Consider the following 17164-nt stretch of genomic DNA (forward strand, 5'->3'; position numbering starts at 1 on the left):
TTATCCATATAATCTCTCTCTCTCTCTCTCTCTCTCTCTCTCTCTCTCTCTCTCTCTCTCTCTCTCTCTCTCTCTCTCTCTCTCTCTGTATGTATGTATGTACGAGTATGTATGTATGTATGTATATGTGTATACTGGCCTGGGGGTATGAAAAATTATGAAAAGTCACACTGAAGTGCCAGTCCTTAAAGGAAAAGGCCAAAAAGAATATAATATAAATTGGAGGTGTGTGTGTGTGTGTGTGTGTGTGTGTGTGTGTGTGTGTGTGTGTGTGTGTGTTGGGGGGGCAGGGGGTAAGGGATGGATCAGCCTATTAACCACCAAGAAGAATCCTATTGTTTTTTTTTTTATGCTATAAAGAAACTACGCTATACAATCAACGGTCTTGAAGGCGAGCATGGGTAGCAATGCCGTATCTTCAGTATTGGTTTGTTAGTTCATTGTTTCAAAAGTGGCGGGGTGGAAATGGGAGCGGGCTCTCTCTCTCTCTCTCTCTCTCTCTCTCTCTCTCTCTCTCTCTCTCTCTCTCTCTCTCTCTCTCTCTCAGTTAAGATAAGATCCAACAATTATGTAACCAAGGAACCTATAGGGGTGTATAGAATCATCATATAAATGTAACAAATGCATGTGTTATAGACGTATCAAGTCCTCGGAAGGTCGCGCCGAAGTACACACATCCGAAACTGACGGAGGACAGAACCACATCTCTCAAGGAAGGAATAAACAGCTAGATATAGATAACTCACGATAGCAGTTTTGTTTATTAAGACGTACTGTTTTAAGATAGATATTGTGGTGTGGAATAAACTCGTTTTAAAGAAATAGTACTGAGTAGCAGAAGGAAGGATAGGAGGCCTCGCAACGGCTCTCCTTTTCTTCGCATTTCTCTTTATGCTGTATACTTATAATCTACTGACGCTTCTCTCTTTTCCATAAAATCTACAGTATTATTTCCTTTTCACTCAAGCTGTTCAGTAGTGCCCCGGATCCTGCTGTCAGAGTTACAGTGGCGCCCTCTGCACCTCCGCCATTATCAGTCTCTTATTTCTGTGCTTATAATTTATAAGAGGTGAGGCCTGAAGAGAAATTTGAATCATTCGTAGCCAAGACTGGTAGAAGGAAGGGATTAGGAGGGTGTTGTTGTGTCGCTGGGCTTCGAGACAAGCGGGGATATGAGTGTTATAAGGGGCGGGGAGATGAAGAAGTAGGGACTTATTGTTGACTCGAAGATAACAAGATCAACAACAATAAAACTCCTTGACAACCATTGACAGGGTCGTGGGGTCCTGGTGACTGGTTGACATGCTGAATGACATGAATAAAGATATATGAAGGCGTTATGTCTAATCATGAACTGATATACATGCAGATTTAACTCAAACTAGTTCAAGTGAATAACATTAGCACTTACCTATTGCTGAATTTTTTAGGGAAATGAGTTGTAGTGTCTTACTGATTCCCATCTCTAATAACATCCGTGAATTGTGTATGTTCGCAGTTTTAGGAAAATAATACTGAAGTTTATTGGGATAGTAAATACCAGTATTATTTTGTGCCACGTAGTCAATGGTTAGCATGGTTTTAGAAACATGGCTTCACTTAACCTCACCACCTTCACGTTCATCATTGCCATTCCCATGTTGTAAAACTAGGAAACATACTGAAAATTTTTTTTAATAAAGAAGAGAGAGAGGGTCAGACCAACAAATCTTTACCCTCTGCCATATACTGCTAACCTAACCTAATGCTAAAGGACCTCTGATGTCTGCCACTTTTGACTCATTTCACTGTTCAACATAAGTATATCTAGCTAGGAATCCCCAACACCCATTTAATCATTTAATGAGTGGCAATAAGTTGTGTTAGGGGTGGTTACTACTGCTAAATAAGAAGGGATATTTCCTTTCACTACCTACCTGTCTATGCACTGTGAAAAAGATGGCCTTATCTTGATATAACACTGTCTTACCTCTAGAGGGTGGTTTTTTTGTTTGTGTTTCCATGTATTCTCAGTAGACTACATACTGATTAGTTAATGACTGAGTTGACTGTATAATTACCTCAAGATGAGATTTCATACCTTATCATGGATTCAAAGATTAGACAGGGATGAGCTCAGTGGTAGAAAGCAGCTTGATATAAGAAATTATTTCCCATATTATCTGTTTCAGGTGCCTGGCCCCTCTGTGCTGCAGGTGACGTGGCTGGGTGATGTCCCTCAATGGGGAGCTGCGGGTGGTGTCAAGGCGGTGCCACGTGCCAGGCTGTGGTGCCTCCTCCTCCAGTGAGTCAGTCATAACTAGTGTTTTGTGGTGAATGTACAAGACCACAACAGAAAATATAGATATTTTCTAACTTACTCATATGAAAATATATATATTGCATGGTATTTAAGATTATTGTATTTTCAGAAGCTGGTGTATGCATATTATGTAACTCATTGAACCAGAAATTCTTTGATACTTAATTCATATAACTAAAGTGAATGTTACAAAACTATTCTCATCATAAACTTTATATTCATTCAGGATAGGAACACGTTAACTTTTCTTTATTTCATCCAGGTGTGGTTGTGTATTCAGCCAAGAAGAGCAAGGATGAGGAGGCCCATAGTCGCTGGATGAAATTGCTTGGGTTAGAGGATGGACGGGCAGCAGTACATGCATGTCAGAGACACTTCCCAGCAGGGGCACCAACACGCAACCATCCAGACCCTGATGCTAACCTTTTCAACCCAATACCTAACCAGGTAAAGGAATTTTCCTAAGAAAGTTTAATCTATCTATCTATCTATATACCAGACCAGCAATCTCACATGGACTGGCCCAGACAAGCCACCACACACTCATTCACACTCTTAGCTCTGTCAGCCTCCACTGGAAAGGAACAGGGACAGAAAGCTTAATATGTGGCTGAATGTATTTTCCAGCCAATCTGATCTCACATTCTTTTTGCAGTCATCATCCTCTAACAATGGGCCAGGCCTGGAGTCTGGGCCCCAGATCCAGCCACTGTTCAACACAGCACCGGATGGCACACCACTGGGCCCCAATGGTCAGCCTCTGCCACCTCCCATCCAGCCCCCACCTGGCTCTGTCACCAAGCTTGCTCCTAATGCCACCCTGATTGACCTCAACAAGATAAAGAAGGATCATGATGGTGAAAAGCCATTCAAAATTGAGCAGGTTACAGTCTTAATTGATGAAAGTGATGATGTTAAGGTACTAAAACTTATCCCTGTGTCTTGTGCTGTATTTGTGATAAATGAAATCACTTATAGATATCCCTTGAGCTTCTGTGATCCACTGGCCTGAGCTGATCTACACATCACAGGTTGTAGGCTATGGACCAAGGGATCCACTGGCCCATTCCCCAGTGGAGCGAATCCCAGGGCGCCTTGGACGTCCCCGCAAGGCCCAGCCCCCCCCGCCGCCCACCTGGGATGATGGTGGGGCCACAGATGGGTTGGAGGATGTGGCCTCTGAGCCTTCCTTCCATCAGTTTAGTGACCCATCACTTGGCAACACCCTGGAGCAGATGAGGCAGCTGCGTATTGATTGTAACACTGCACTGGTGGACATGGACAAGAGGCAGATGGTATATGTAAGTGCTGCAGTGCTTTATTTATACTTTCATTGCTAGTGGGAAAGTTTTTATTTTGTGGAAAAGCCCTTTTATTTTTAGTATTTATAGTCTGTGTGTTTCACAGTTTGTGATGTTGCAATTTTCTGATGCTTTTGTCATGATTGTCCCATCATCAATATTATATTGTTGTCTTTGTCACCATCATTCATTGTCATCATTACTCTTATTGTTAGACCATCACTTCCTAATTTTTTTCACAGTCAGACATTATCTCTAAATGATCTATTCACGGTTGTCTTGCATCAGTTTACATAAAGTAGTGTTCCCAAACTTTTCAGCTTGTTACTAAGTTTAACATGCCACATTAAGCATACTGTCACTATATATGTGTCCTGTACTGGAAATGCCCTGATCAGGGTTGCTGAGTGACTGTGCCCTAAAGCATTCGTGTCAAAATGCTTTTGGGTTGCCACACACTTAGGTATGCATCACATGCATACATTACATACTCTACATAGTAAGACTAAATTAACATTAATCCTAATGCAGACTAAATTAACATTAATCCTAATGCCTGCATTTATTACAATGTTTTCTTGATTCCCAGAATTCTTCACTGCTTTTTCTGCCATCCTTCCATTACCCCTGAAAAATTGTCATATTCCCCACAGGGGGTAATTTACCCCAGTTTGGGAACCACTGACTTAAGGTGTTATTTGTAGTGTTCCTAGATTACTAATGGTGTGTTTTAATTGTTCCAGGCACATCGTGCTGTCCTGGTTGCCCGTAGTCCATATTTCTACCGACAGATGTACTTACGAAGAAAGAAGCTGAAGTATCTGTATCAGTTCTGCCGCTTTACTTTACCAATAGATGTTAACTTTGATGTTGTGGATGCTGTGGTGTCATACATGTACACGGGTGGGTTTCTTCTTTTCTCCTTGAGTGAATAATGTGATTTGGACATGCAGAAGAAAAGTATGTTGGAGATTTTGTGTTGATTGTGAATATCTTATTGATTCATGTTAAATTTGCCTGCAGGTTCAATGAGCACACTATGGGGGAAGGGAACAGCATCCATTAGAAAAGTTCTGAACCTGTTCGAAATGAAGGAAGCTCTGGAGTTGTATGATCAAGAGGTGGCTGGAAGAGAAGTGAGTTGAAGATTCAGTCTTGCTAACTTTCTGTTGCTGTTTCAGGCTTTTCTTTTACATTCTTCCACAGCAATGATGCTTATCTTTAATAGGTTTTGTACCCTTTTTTGTCATGTCTTGCTTGCTATTCCTTGCAGGTGCAGGTAATGTCTCCATATCTTACAGGTGGAGGAGAAGGAGCCTCGCCGTGTTAAAAAACGCCTCCGTCGGGAACCAGGAGAAGAAAATCTGGAGAGCCTGGTGATGCCACTCCTGTCAGAGACTGGTGGGGTGGTGGACGGGGGTGCAGCAGAGGAGGTTTTCAGGGGGGAGGAGAGGCGGCGGAGGAGAAAGGTGCCTGCAGATCATGAGGGAGGAGAGGATGTCCATGGGAAGATGAAGGTGGGTGCTTATGATCTTGTCTTACTATTTGAGGTATGGTGTCTTAGAAGGTGTGCTCAGATCATATTGTTGGAAAGGGAAAGGCCAATTAAGCAGTTATACTATGAACCTTATTTTTGCTTTACTTTTCTTAGTTTTTACTGAGGGAAATGATTAGCTTCTCATCACAACAAAACAGTGGAACTTCAGTTCTTGAACTGAATTTGCTCCTGAATGTCATTCATAATCTGAAATGTTTGAAAACAAACTATTTTTGTCATAGGAATCAATGTAAAATGTATCAATTCGTTCCCAAACACCAGCTTACCCTGTCTTAGCAGCTTATGACATATGTTCCCACAGCCAAGATGGCTGCTTCACAACATCACCAGCTCACAAATTATTTATCTAGAAGGGATGTATTGAATGAAGTTAGTGACACAGAACTCATCAGAAGATACTGTTTAGACCATGCAGGTATTCTCTTTGTCACTGATCTAGTGAGGGATGCCTTACAAAGGGACACAAAGAGGAGTAACCCACTTACTGCCAAGATGAAGGTGATTGTAACACTTAGACATCTTGCTGGTGGGAAAAGGTACTGGAAAAATGTAGTTGTGCAATAGTGATGGCGTTTTGGGGGGTCTTTGAGAGAGCCACTGGTGCTTTGAGATTACTCCTGATCACTGAAAACTGTTTGCTTATATCAAGGCTTTTCAACAAGATTTTATTTACTTATTTTAAAGATTGAATTGCTGTCTTACACTGTGTCTCTCCTCCAAATATATAAAAATAAAGTAATTATTTATAGAAACTAGAAATTATTAATAAACAGCAGCTTTTGCTATGTCTTTTAAGATTTGAAATCAAATAACTTTGTTCTAGAACTGAATTATGGTACTGCAACCAAAGCAGTAATGAGTTCAAAATTTTGTTTAAAAACCGATTTGTTAAAAAAAGGAGGCATTCGGTAGCCAAGGTTCCACTGTACATATGAGTAAGCATTATCATACCATTGCACTGTACTGATTATTTTCATGGTAGCTGCATAATGGATTTGTATGATATTTGAATGCAGAAAAGTAATATGGTGCTACTTTGCAGTTGTGAAGAATTTTTTCATGTAAGGACACTCAAATAAGTGATTAATCATTTATGGATTATGTTTGTTTATGAGGCAATTTGAGTAAGTATTTAGTCTTTTCTAATTGCAATATTATTTTTGTCAGGTATCTGTTCAGAAAATTGTTGACAGTGCCCTGACACCCTTCCTTGGAAAGATTGAAGAACTTTTTGACCCCTCAGCCTCCACGCTGCACATTGCCCGTACCTCACAACACATCATAACACTCTGGCATGCTGACATACTGCTGACGAAACTCTTTGACCAGAACGACCTGACAAAGTTTTTCTCAGAGGTGATGAATGACGTTCTTGAGAAGAATAACTTGATGCACCAGCAGGAGACAGGTGAGAGTGAAGGGTGTGGCTACAGTGTGGAGGTTTTGGTGACACATACAGGAAATGCTCTGATAGATGAAGCTTATAACAAGGCCTCTATTGGTGATTCTGTGATGCAGGAAGTGGAGACAATAACCTTAGGGGACATGCAGATTATCAATTACCACCAGATTGATCCACAACACATTTCAAAGTATGTGCACATGATAGCAATGTATCGCTATCGAATACGAATGGAGAAGAAGGGCACCGGGAGGTCGGATGGAGGGAGTGGAAGCACAGGAGCAGGAAGCAAGGACACCCTCATGCCCCCACTCCTGGAAGGGGATGTTTTACCTGATGACTCGTCCACACCTCAGGATCTTGATGAACTTGTGAACAGGATGGCAGGAGGTGGAGATGACCTCCTTACAGGCTCTAGTAGTGCTTTGACCCGAGCTTGTTTCCAGCAGGTCAGCACTGACTTGAAGAGAAGAGCTGTGGCTGACCTAGAACTTTATGTTAATCCATCATTCCATGAAGAACTCATCATGCACATCATAGTGGACCAGGTTGAGGAGCGAGGGACTCTTCCACTATGTCTAGCAGTGTTTCTGGCCAAAGGTTGTAACTTCTGCCGCAAGAAAGAGTGTAAAGGAGAGGACCTTACTTTACCCATTAGTCCAGATAATCCTGTTTGCCCTGACCGACAGTGCATTAAACGTAATCTCATTTGTGAGTTGTGTAACAAACAGATGTCAAATTCAAAGTCTTTAGCAAGACATAAATACAGCTTACATGACATTCAGGTGGGGGATGCGGGAGGAATCTTCATCTGCAGTCACTGTGGAGAGACGTTCAGCAAAAAGTGGAAGCTTAACATGCACGAAAGACAACACGAGGACCGCAAGTTGGAGGTTGCCTGTCAGATTTGTGGAAAAGTGATGCGTGGAGCAATGGCCCTGAAAAAGCATGTCAGCATGGTCCACGAAACGCGACCACAGTTTCAATGTGACTTCTGTTCCAAGAGCTTTAAGCGAAAGGAGACTCTCAATGTTCATCTTCGCATTCACACTGGAGAGAAACCATTCCAGTGTCCCCGGTGTGACTATGCCTCAGAGACTAAGGGAAACTTGAAGGCCCACATGTGGCGCAAGCACAAGATGCAGCTGGGGGCACCAACAGCAGAACAGCAACAGGTGGCTGAGGAGCAGGCCATGGCAGCCAGCCTGGTCGCTCATGCCCACCCTCTGGGCGATGGGTCCTTTATTATTGCTCAAGGGAATCCTACACCAGGAGCAATAATTGGAGAGTAATGTAATGTGACACATTTCTCTTGTTTTCAAAGGATAGAGAAGTGAAGCTTAAGAGAGACAGTGACAACATAGAACAATGTGGAATGATTAGTTATGAACTTTATTGTATTACAAGAGTGAATAATGAATGAAGGCAGTTTCCAGTGGAGTGTGAAGATACTAGTAATTTAAGCAACTCTAGAATGCCAAAAAAAATTAGACACTAAGTGTGGTTATTTCTGCAGCACGAAGTGTTTATGGTGAAGTTACACTGCTGTGTGATAGATTGTGATGCACATGAGTAAGTGAATTTGTGGCAGAATTGTGTATGTTTTTTGTGAGTTTTGTATGAATGTGATTGAAAGTGATGTGTTTTGAGTACTAGATAAAGCCCAAAATTACATACCATTGTAAATAATACTGACATGCATTTGTAAATATGCATTATTTATTCATTGATGACATGAACAATTAAAATCATTTATATTTTTTCTGGGCTGTTTTCTTGTCCAAGAAGTTAACATCATGTTGGCATGTTATATCCTTTAAATAGGAGCAGCTTTGCCAAAATTAGGTGTGACTTGATGAACTACTCCTGAGATGCTTATTATGTCTGTAACTTTCATAATGGTGGACTTGACTTATTCTCATTTATCAAAATCAAGTAATGTGACTTAAGGATCCATTTTAATTTAGACCAAAGAGTTCACTCCTAAGACATGGATAGACCTAAGACCAAACTATTCTTATAATCTAATGATATACATCTGAATAATTGCTGATGACAAGATATTTGTTGATAGAGTACAGTATGTAAAAGAAAAGGTGATTTTGTAGTGACAGGAAGATGGGAATGACAAAGCTATTTGATTCCATGTGACAAATGAAATGTTGAGGTCTCATACCTACCATGGTACCATTAAGCTGCCAATATACATCTAACAAGATACAGAGTCAGGTAAGGATGACAAGAGTGATAAAAATTAAAAAGGCCTCTAAGTAGGTAGGATTAAAATACTGCGAGATATGACATTTATTATTATTATTATTATTACTACTACTACTACTACTACTACTACTACTATTATTATTATTATTATTACTACTATTATTATTATTATTATTATTACTACTATTATTATTATTATTATTATTACTACTATTATTATTATTATTATTATTATTATTATTATTATTATTATTATTATTATTATTATTATCATCATCATCATCATCATCATCATTATTAATATATTTTTCGTAAATGTCATATTCCCGTGCTCCACTAAAACAAACATAACAAACAGGGATATAATGAATAATCGAGGCTTGTTCAAACATTGACATTTCCTGTTTGTTTGGGCTCAGAACATAACAAGACGTTGTAGCAAAGAGCAGCTGGAGTCTTGTTTCATAACTACCCAGTAGTGTCATTGCAGTGAATGTGTGTTACAGGCAAGATAAGAATTATGACGATTTTCTGACGGTTTGATTGTCCGTTTACTCTTGAATGTGTTTACTTTTTATTTTATTTTTTAATCGTAGGGGCTATTTTGGACTGTGTGGTGTGAAATTTTATGTAACACAGCTCTCTCTCTCTCTCTCTCTCTCTCTCTCTCTCCCCCCCCTTAGGTTTAACACTTTAAAATCTCACAAGGACAAATTTCAAAGGCTCAAGTGATGATTAATTAAACTGGTTCTCATGGGTCCTTATTTATGTCTATTAAATCATCTATAGGGAAAAAAATCCCAAAATTATTCTTTTTAAACATGTTGGAAATGGTGATATGAATGTTGGAAATGGTGACATGAAAATATTTGGTTATACAAGTGAGATCTTTGGTTTTCAGGAATTTTTTGTTAATTTATTTTACCTAGGTAGTATTTTTGTCTTACTTGCTGTAATCTTCGTGCAGCATGTCAAATAGTCTTTTCAACGGGTACTTAATATTTATTTTTTTTCCCTATGATTATTTTTTTTTCTGGCACTTTTACACACACACACACACACACACACACACACACACACACACACACACACACACACACACACACACACACACATATATATATATATATATATATATATATATATATATATATATATATATATATATATATATATATATATATATATATATATATATATATATATATATATATATATATATATATATATATATATATATGAAAGTGCCATTTTTGTTCAACTTTCATTTGAGTTTATTTTTGTAATTTTTTGTGTTCTCTTTCATGATTGTGCTTCCAGGGAAATAAAAGTTATGTGTGTTTTTCCAATCTCTTTTTCCTTCCCAAATATAATAGATTTACAATGCATTTTTCCTCTTTGAAATAGATTGTTCTCATTTCTTACAAATAGGCAAATTGGACATTCTTATACAAAAAAAGTCATAAGTTTTTTATATATTTAATCTAGCCGGTGAAAATATTTCCTTTTTCCTGTATCGAGGACCTTTCAAAACTTTAAAAGATTATAGACAATTTTATGGATGAGAATGATAAGTGAAAATCGGCAGGGATGCTTCATACAGATACTGCCACATGTAGGCCTGGTGGCTTGTTGTAACTTCCCTTACTTTCTTGTGTTCTATTTGCTCTTGTATTTTCATGTGTTCCAAAAGAAGCGGGAGGCCTGCTGGCGGTGCGCAGTAGGAGCCGCGCACGTCACGGCCACTCCTCCCGCCGCGGCCATATTGTGGGGACGGCGGCTCCTTCACTGGTGAGTCAGCTCCATAATTCTTTCTTTCACACCGTCCTGCGCCACATTTCACTATCCTCCACCAACCCTTAGGGAAACTAAGTACCCGTCGCTGCCTTCAGGTGAGTGAGGGCACCAGGGATCAGCGGGAAAGGTTAATTACAGGTAGTTACAAGACTGCACTCCAAACTTTTGTGTCTTCGCGCGCCAGGTTTAAGTATGGAGTTTTAGAGGCTCTGACAGGTTGTATTTAGGTTATTGGTGTGTTGTGGGGCAGAGGAGTTGCGCGGTGAGAGGTAGTGAGGGCGTGGGGGGCGTGTGGTGGGGTAGAGCAAGGCGTGGGGGCAGCCGGCACCCACCTGTAACCCACCTCCCAAAACATTCTCACCTGTCACTCCAACACGCCGTCATGATGAACTTTTACCTTTTCACTAATGATGGCGCTAATTAGATGCCTCTGATCTTATTATTAATTTAGGAAACGTGGTTTAGTTTATAGGTCTTTCCTCTTATCAGCTACTCTTTCTCTTATCAGCACACCATTTCTCATATTTGTATTCGGGATTTTTGTATTGGTCCATCCTTATCACTACCGAGCCTTATCAGTTGATAGCCCTTTAGCAATCAGTCTCTTATCAACAGTTGTCTTTCTCTAAACACAGCCTTTCTCTTATCAGCACTATCTTCCTCTTATCAACACTATCTTCCTCTTATCAACACTTTCTCTCTTATCACCATTCAGTTATTCTTATATCAGCAGTCTATCTTTTCTCAGCATTTATTTTGCCTATCAACTCTGTCATTCATTTCGGCATTCAGCCTTTCTCTTATCTATTAACTTGGCCTCTTATCAGCATTCAGTATCTTATATTAAAAATGAAACAATCTGGTTTATGTAATAACTTCTTTTCATCTCCTTGCTTATCTGTCTCTCGCCATAGCTCGTCTTATCAGCATTCATGAATTCCTGTTATCAGTAGATGAGAAATGTTTTTATCATTGTTATTCAGGTTATGGGATGCATTGCTAATCAGGATGTTCTTATCAATCCAGATTTGTCAGTTTCTTCATCTTATCTGTCATCTTTTATCATCACTATTTTCTGCATGGTGTTATCTTCATCAGTTTCTGCTGTGGTGGGCTGTCATGTGCATTCAATGGTTGCACTTTGGAAATAGCAAGTGTGCATATTTGGTGTTATTGCATTACCTTGCTTTTTTTTTTTTTTCCAAAGGTGAGGGCATTATCCTGCCATTACTGTGCAGGTGCAGTGAAGGTGTTAGGCTTCCATCATAAGCTTTCATTGTGGTGTTATGTACTATAATGATTATTTTGTGTTGGTGACTATGACATTATTCAGGAGGGTTTGGTAATGGTATAAATTATTTGATTATTTATTTATTATTATTATTATTATTGTTATTATTATTATTTATTTATTTATTTATTTATTTTTTTTACTTTTCAGATAATTAGTGATTACCATACATTAATCTTTGTGTTAGTGTTCATGTTTTGGTAATTGTGCCTAATTATCAGGAAGTGTGTGTTAGTGGTACTGATCTGAAATACTATTTTTTATTTAGACTTGAAATAGCTAACAAGAAAATTGGTTATTGAATCTATTGTTATGCATGTGCACAGAACAGCAGTGTGTTATTAAGATTTGTTCATAAATGCTTATGAATGTGGGATAATTTTTGATAAGAATTTGTTTATCAGACTTTTCATATAATGAGAAACTTCCTTAAATTTCTCTTGCTGATGTTGGTGGAGTAATTAATGCTATTATTTGCCGACACATGCTAAATTTTCTGTCTAACCATCCAGCTATTTACAGTAAAGCATGTGCAATTTTGCAGTTTCCATTGTGAGCATTGGTGTTATTGATGTGTCTGTGGTTCTGTGTAACCCGAGGCAGCCAGAAGGAAGCCTCACAAAGGGTGCTATGTTTTAGGGCTTCCAGTAATGTTCACAGGGGCCAGTTGGTGGTCTGTAAGGGACAGCTGCAGGCGTGCACATAGTTCTTGAAGTTCTTTGGATCTTGTGTGTGTCTTGTGGCTAGATATAAAGTTCTACCTGTATTGTGACTCATTTCATTCGTGTTATGCCAAGGGTGTGTTCACGTGGTGCTTACATTATGCTTGACAAATAAGGGTCATGACTTGCTAGTAAGTGTAAGACCAGTGCAGAAATTTACTTGAGATGGACACAGATTATGGTAGATGAATTACTTTGCAGAAAGCTACCATTATTCTCGTGGTTCTTGTTATTGCAGTCTGATTTATGACTTGACTGAATGCAAAACTAGTGCATGGAGTAAGGTACGTACAGGAGAAAGACAAATTTTGGTTAATAAATGCACGCCGGGAGAAAGCTGCTAGCAGTTCCTTGGATTTTGTTACTGCAGCCTGATATATAAGTCAATAAACACTTCAGATGAACGTAGTGAGTTACTTACAAGTGAACACGAATTCTGGTTAATGAATGAACCTGTGGAAAAGCAACCAACATCACTTTTAGTTTTGACATTGCAGCCTGGCAGTTGCAGCACCTCTAACACAATCCCATTGTTGTGTTGTGATTGAAAATTGTCACCCTCAACACCACTAACTCTTGTTCTGTTATCCTTGCAAGCTGAGGCACAATGGAATCGATACAAGCAGCAGTTAAGGAGCACATCCAGGGAAAGCTGCGGGAAATTGGCAGCACCTTGGATGAGGAACGACGGGAACTCAGTGTATGTTTCTTATCCCTCGGTAGTGTTTGCTAGATATCATTCCCAGGGTGGCGAGCACCAGTGTAGTCTTGGGCCTAAGGAAATAAGCACACTAGTCAGAAGAGATAGTACTTTCTTCACTTCTCCAGCCAGTCCTGATGTTTACTCAAAATTTCATTCTTTATTGAGCCTCAGTTAGCTTTTGAAGATATCTGAAGCTAAAGTAAGGTGAATTATGAGTTGACATTGACAAACTGGTTTGAGAGATAATGAAAGTAGTGTGTGCCCAGTCTTGTGTGTATTTCCTCCATGTCCATGACTACCTTTATTAACACTGTGATCCTTTTCCACGTTTTTGTGTAGTTGGTGTTGAAAGTCCCTCGTTTTGCTGTGAGTAGTGTATCTGTATAGTCCACTGCCGTGAGATACAGGTGGAGTAAGTGAGTGGCTCTGTTTACAAATTTTTTTACAGTATTGCAGAGTTGTTTAGTGAAGAATAGACTCCCTGCCTAGCAAATTAGTATGAAAGTGGTGTTCATACTGTAATTTTGGAGTACCTTTGCCTGATATGTAGTGAGAATCTGGAATGATAGAAATATTTATATTTCTAGAGCTAGGTTGATCAACTTACTGCATATTTAGATTCAGTACCTTGAAGTTCTTTAAGGAAAAGTACATACCTAATAGTTGATTTGATTTCTTATTGATAAAGATAAGTGGATATAAAGTAATAAGTATAATTTAACATTTTATATTTGTATTTCATGTGTACCCTCATTAAGAAAATGTAAATATGTAATCTTATTCATCAGATTCATCATTAGTGAAGATAAATCATTGCAGTGCCTCTTTTTTTGAAGTTGGTCATATGACACAAAGTTTGTGGCATTTTACGCTGTATTGAAGTGTTTGGTGGTACAGTATACACATCATGATCTGTAGGGAAGTGTGTGGAGGTTGATGGTGATAGTCATAACTGTGGACACAGCAGGTTGGTCACAATGGTTGTAACTGTTGAGTTTGCTGCCTTGACTGAGCTACATAGTTGTGTGTCTGTCAATGAACTTACATGTGTTATATGGTGTTGAGAAAGGAACTGAATTTGTGCAGCAGTACATAGCAAATGTTTGAATGTGTATTGGGGAAATATGAACACCATACACACACTACACAATCAACTAGATGCTATAACTGTATGGTTGACACTTCATACATGCACATTGAGTTTGGTATTTAGAAGCAAACAGCAATGTTCAGTTGTGCATAGATTATTATTATACACATGTACATATATGTGCAGTCATGGTACACAGTATGATGTCATATCAGGCTGTAAACTTGCTGGGTTCAAACAGGCTGGGTTCCATTCCAGTCCAGGGCAACCACCTGACACCGACACTCAGGCTACAATGTTTTAGTGAATGGTCGTATATGACAAGGCTTCATTCAGAGAAACCACATTGGTCAATAGCCTACAGAAGCAAAAAAGAAAATATTTGTTGTAGGGTTGATATATATCATCTTTAGTGGCTTGAATGTTGGCTAGCTTTAAGAGGCTCCATACAAACTTGTGTAAGCAATCCACAAGGAAGCCCCAGTGAGCTGTGTCTCTCTTGGCATCTCATTTGGTGTCACTTACACTTAAGAGGATTGTCTCTAGGTCTGGAGACAATGACCAACCGAGTACAAAGTTATGCATTCTGGTGGTATTTACTTGGTGACGCTCAGCCAAAGTACATTATGTGCTGGTGCTTGCATCATGCTTGCAGACAGAGAAGAGTATGCTCTTAAATGTTGTGCTGTCTTATCTTGAATACTTTTGAGAAGCTCTAGTGGAAGTTATGTGGGATTTTCACAAGGGATTGTCAAAGATGTGGTCATGTTTGTGGTGATAGTTCAACAAGGATTCTACATCAATAGGAAAAAAAATCTTGTAAATTCTATTTATAATCTCTGTGGTAAGTGAGAATAGTCTTGAGTGCCTAAAGCATTATGACTACAGACATGATGAATGGTGTTCAGTCAGGGATGGTGTAATGTGCACTTATAATATCTTGGGTCAATGCCTGTATTAACAGAAAGAATGCGGGATATACTTATTCGTATGAGAGTGGGGAGCTGCCTTGTTCTTAGTATTCAAAGGGAACCGCTTGTCGTCCATTGTCATTTGTATGAACAAAAGTACACAGTGGTGTTGGCAATCCTGTCTGTGCAAATATGACCAGTAGTTGTGTATGGTTCCATCAGAGGCGTGAAATCAAATGTTTTTGCACTTGTCATCAGTTAATCAATGCATGGCGAATACCTTGGAGGAAGAAAATAACTTGGGATGTTGCAAAGTGGTGTGTGTTGGGTGGCTTGGAGGAGGATGGGTGGGTGGGTGGATGGGAATCATGGGTGCAGAGGGGGCATGGGTGACGGAAGTGGAACCTGGTACGGCCACCTGCTTCAAGTTCCATAAGCTTCCTCCTCCTCTTCTTGCTTCTCATATTCTCCTCCTTTTGAGTTTCCCCTTTTCCCACCCCCCCTCCCTCCCTCATACTTTTTCTTCGTTTGTGTTCCTTGCGTTCTCCTCCCGGTCACTGAATTATTTATCGCATGCCGAGGCTGCCTGTTTATCTTTACTGAGAAGGACTTTGGAAGCTCGCAATTACGTCCACTTTGATCTATTATTGAACGACTGACTGGCTGGCAGTGTTTGACTTGGCGATATGAGAGAGAGAGAGAGAGAGAGAGAGAGAGAGAGAGAGAGAGAGAGAGAGAGAGAGAGAGAGAGAGAGAGAGACTTACCCACCAACCCCCACTCCGCCCAGCACTCGACGCTTTCCTGGTAACCTCACTGTCTCCATGGGAAGGCCTTTGTGACAGCGCGTGGTCAAGCCAAGCCATCATGAGCGCCTGGTCTTAACGAAAGCGATGTAAACACTTCGATGTTTTAACGGGGCGCGGAGGAGGAATGCAGTGACAAAGAGACTGAGTGGAGTAATAGTTATATTTAGTGTGTGTGTAAAGGTGGGCGGTAAAGAACGCAATACCTGTAAGGATTTAATTTTTGTTCTTGTTTTGTTCTGGTGTAAATGAGTGTGTGAGGAACACGTGGACTCTCTCTCTCTCTCTCTCTCTCTCTCTCTCTCTCTCTCTCTCTCTCTCTCTCTCTCTCTCTCTCTCTCTCTCTCTCTCTCTCTCTCTCTGATAGGTTAATGATATATTTATTTTGTTTACCTACTTATTTATTTATTCACATGTTTATGTATATTACACCAAACACCTATGCACACAGAATTACGATACCTTTGAATATATCGTCACTTTTTAATATAGCAAATTACTCGTGTTTCATTTGTAGAATCAATCTTAACGATTCTTTTGTTTGTTATTTATTTATTTATTTATTTATTTATTTATTTATCAGGCACCTCAGTGGCCCTTTTATATTGCAGTTTTTGTTGCCCTTGGCCGGTGCCCCTCCTAATATATATATATATATATATATATATATATATATATATATATATATATATATATATATATATATATATATATATATATATATATATATGTATGTATTAAGCTTATTAGGAGGACAATACGATCAATAAATATTCTCAAGAGTTATAAAAGACAATTAGGGGTAAATTACGCTATGTAAGAGAGAGAGAGAGAGAGAGAGAGAGAGAGAGAGAGAGAGAGAGAGAGAGAGAGAGAGAGAGAGCGCTAATAGGGTATAAACATGAATTAATTGATAAAAAGGGACCGGCTTTCTTTACTACTCGTTAGTCTCCATTTTTCTTCCGATTTTAGTAAGATAATTACTTTTGTGCAGTTATTATCATCATCATCATCATCATCATCATCATCAATCATCATCATCATCATCATCATCATCATCATC

The 17164-nt window shown here is 39.2% G+C and overlaps 2 protein-coding genes across 6 annotated transcripts in view; both read left to right on the plus strand.

Moving 5' to 3' along the window:
- The first annotated feature begins 728 nt into the window (after positions 1–728).
- On the plus strand, positions 729–8325 carry LOC135090927 (uncharacterized). Its single transcript, XM_063988124.1, has 9 exons — positions 729–1069; positions 2172–2284; positions 2565–2749; positions 2958–3221; positions 3334–3603; positions 4347–4506; positions 4627–4739; positions 4905–5120; positions 6329–8325. The coding sequence occupies exons 2-9, from the start codon at positions 2212–2214 to the stop codon at positions 7853–7855; spliced, it is 2808 nt and encodes a 935-aa protein (XP_063844194.1). The 5' UTR covers positions 729–1069; positions 2172–2211; the 3' UTR covers positions 7856–8325.
- A 2148-nt stretch (positions 8326–10473) lies between these two features.
- LOC135090928 (moesin/ezrin/radixin homolog 1-like) overlaps positions 10474–17164 on the plus strand; it is an 81387-nt gene continuing 74696 nt past the window's right edge. Inside the window, exon 1 of one of the 5 annotated variants that reach the window (XM_063988130.1) lies at positions 10474–10574. Coding sequence is in view for 1 of the 5 variants with exons in the window: in XM_063988127.1 (XP_063844197.1) it covers positions 13201–13293 (93 nt within the window). In the remaining 4 variants the exon portion in view is untranslated. Of the gene's footprint in view, positions 10676–13190; positions 13294–17164 lie in introns of those variants that run through there. The other 4 variants (XM_063988132.1, XM_063988134.1, XM_063988136.1 and 1 more) reach the window with 4 other exon arrangements.

The sequence above is a fragment of the Scylla paramamosain genome, chromosome 36, assembly GCF_035594125.1.
Source record: "Scylla paramamosain isolate STU-SP2022 chromosome 36, ASM3559412v1, whole genome shotgun sequence".
NCBI lineage: Eukaryota > Metazoa > Arthropoda > Malacostraca > Decapoda > Portunidae > Scylla > Scylla paramamosain.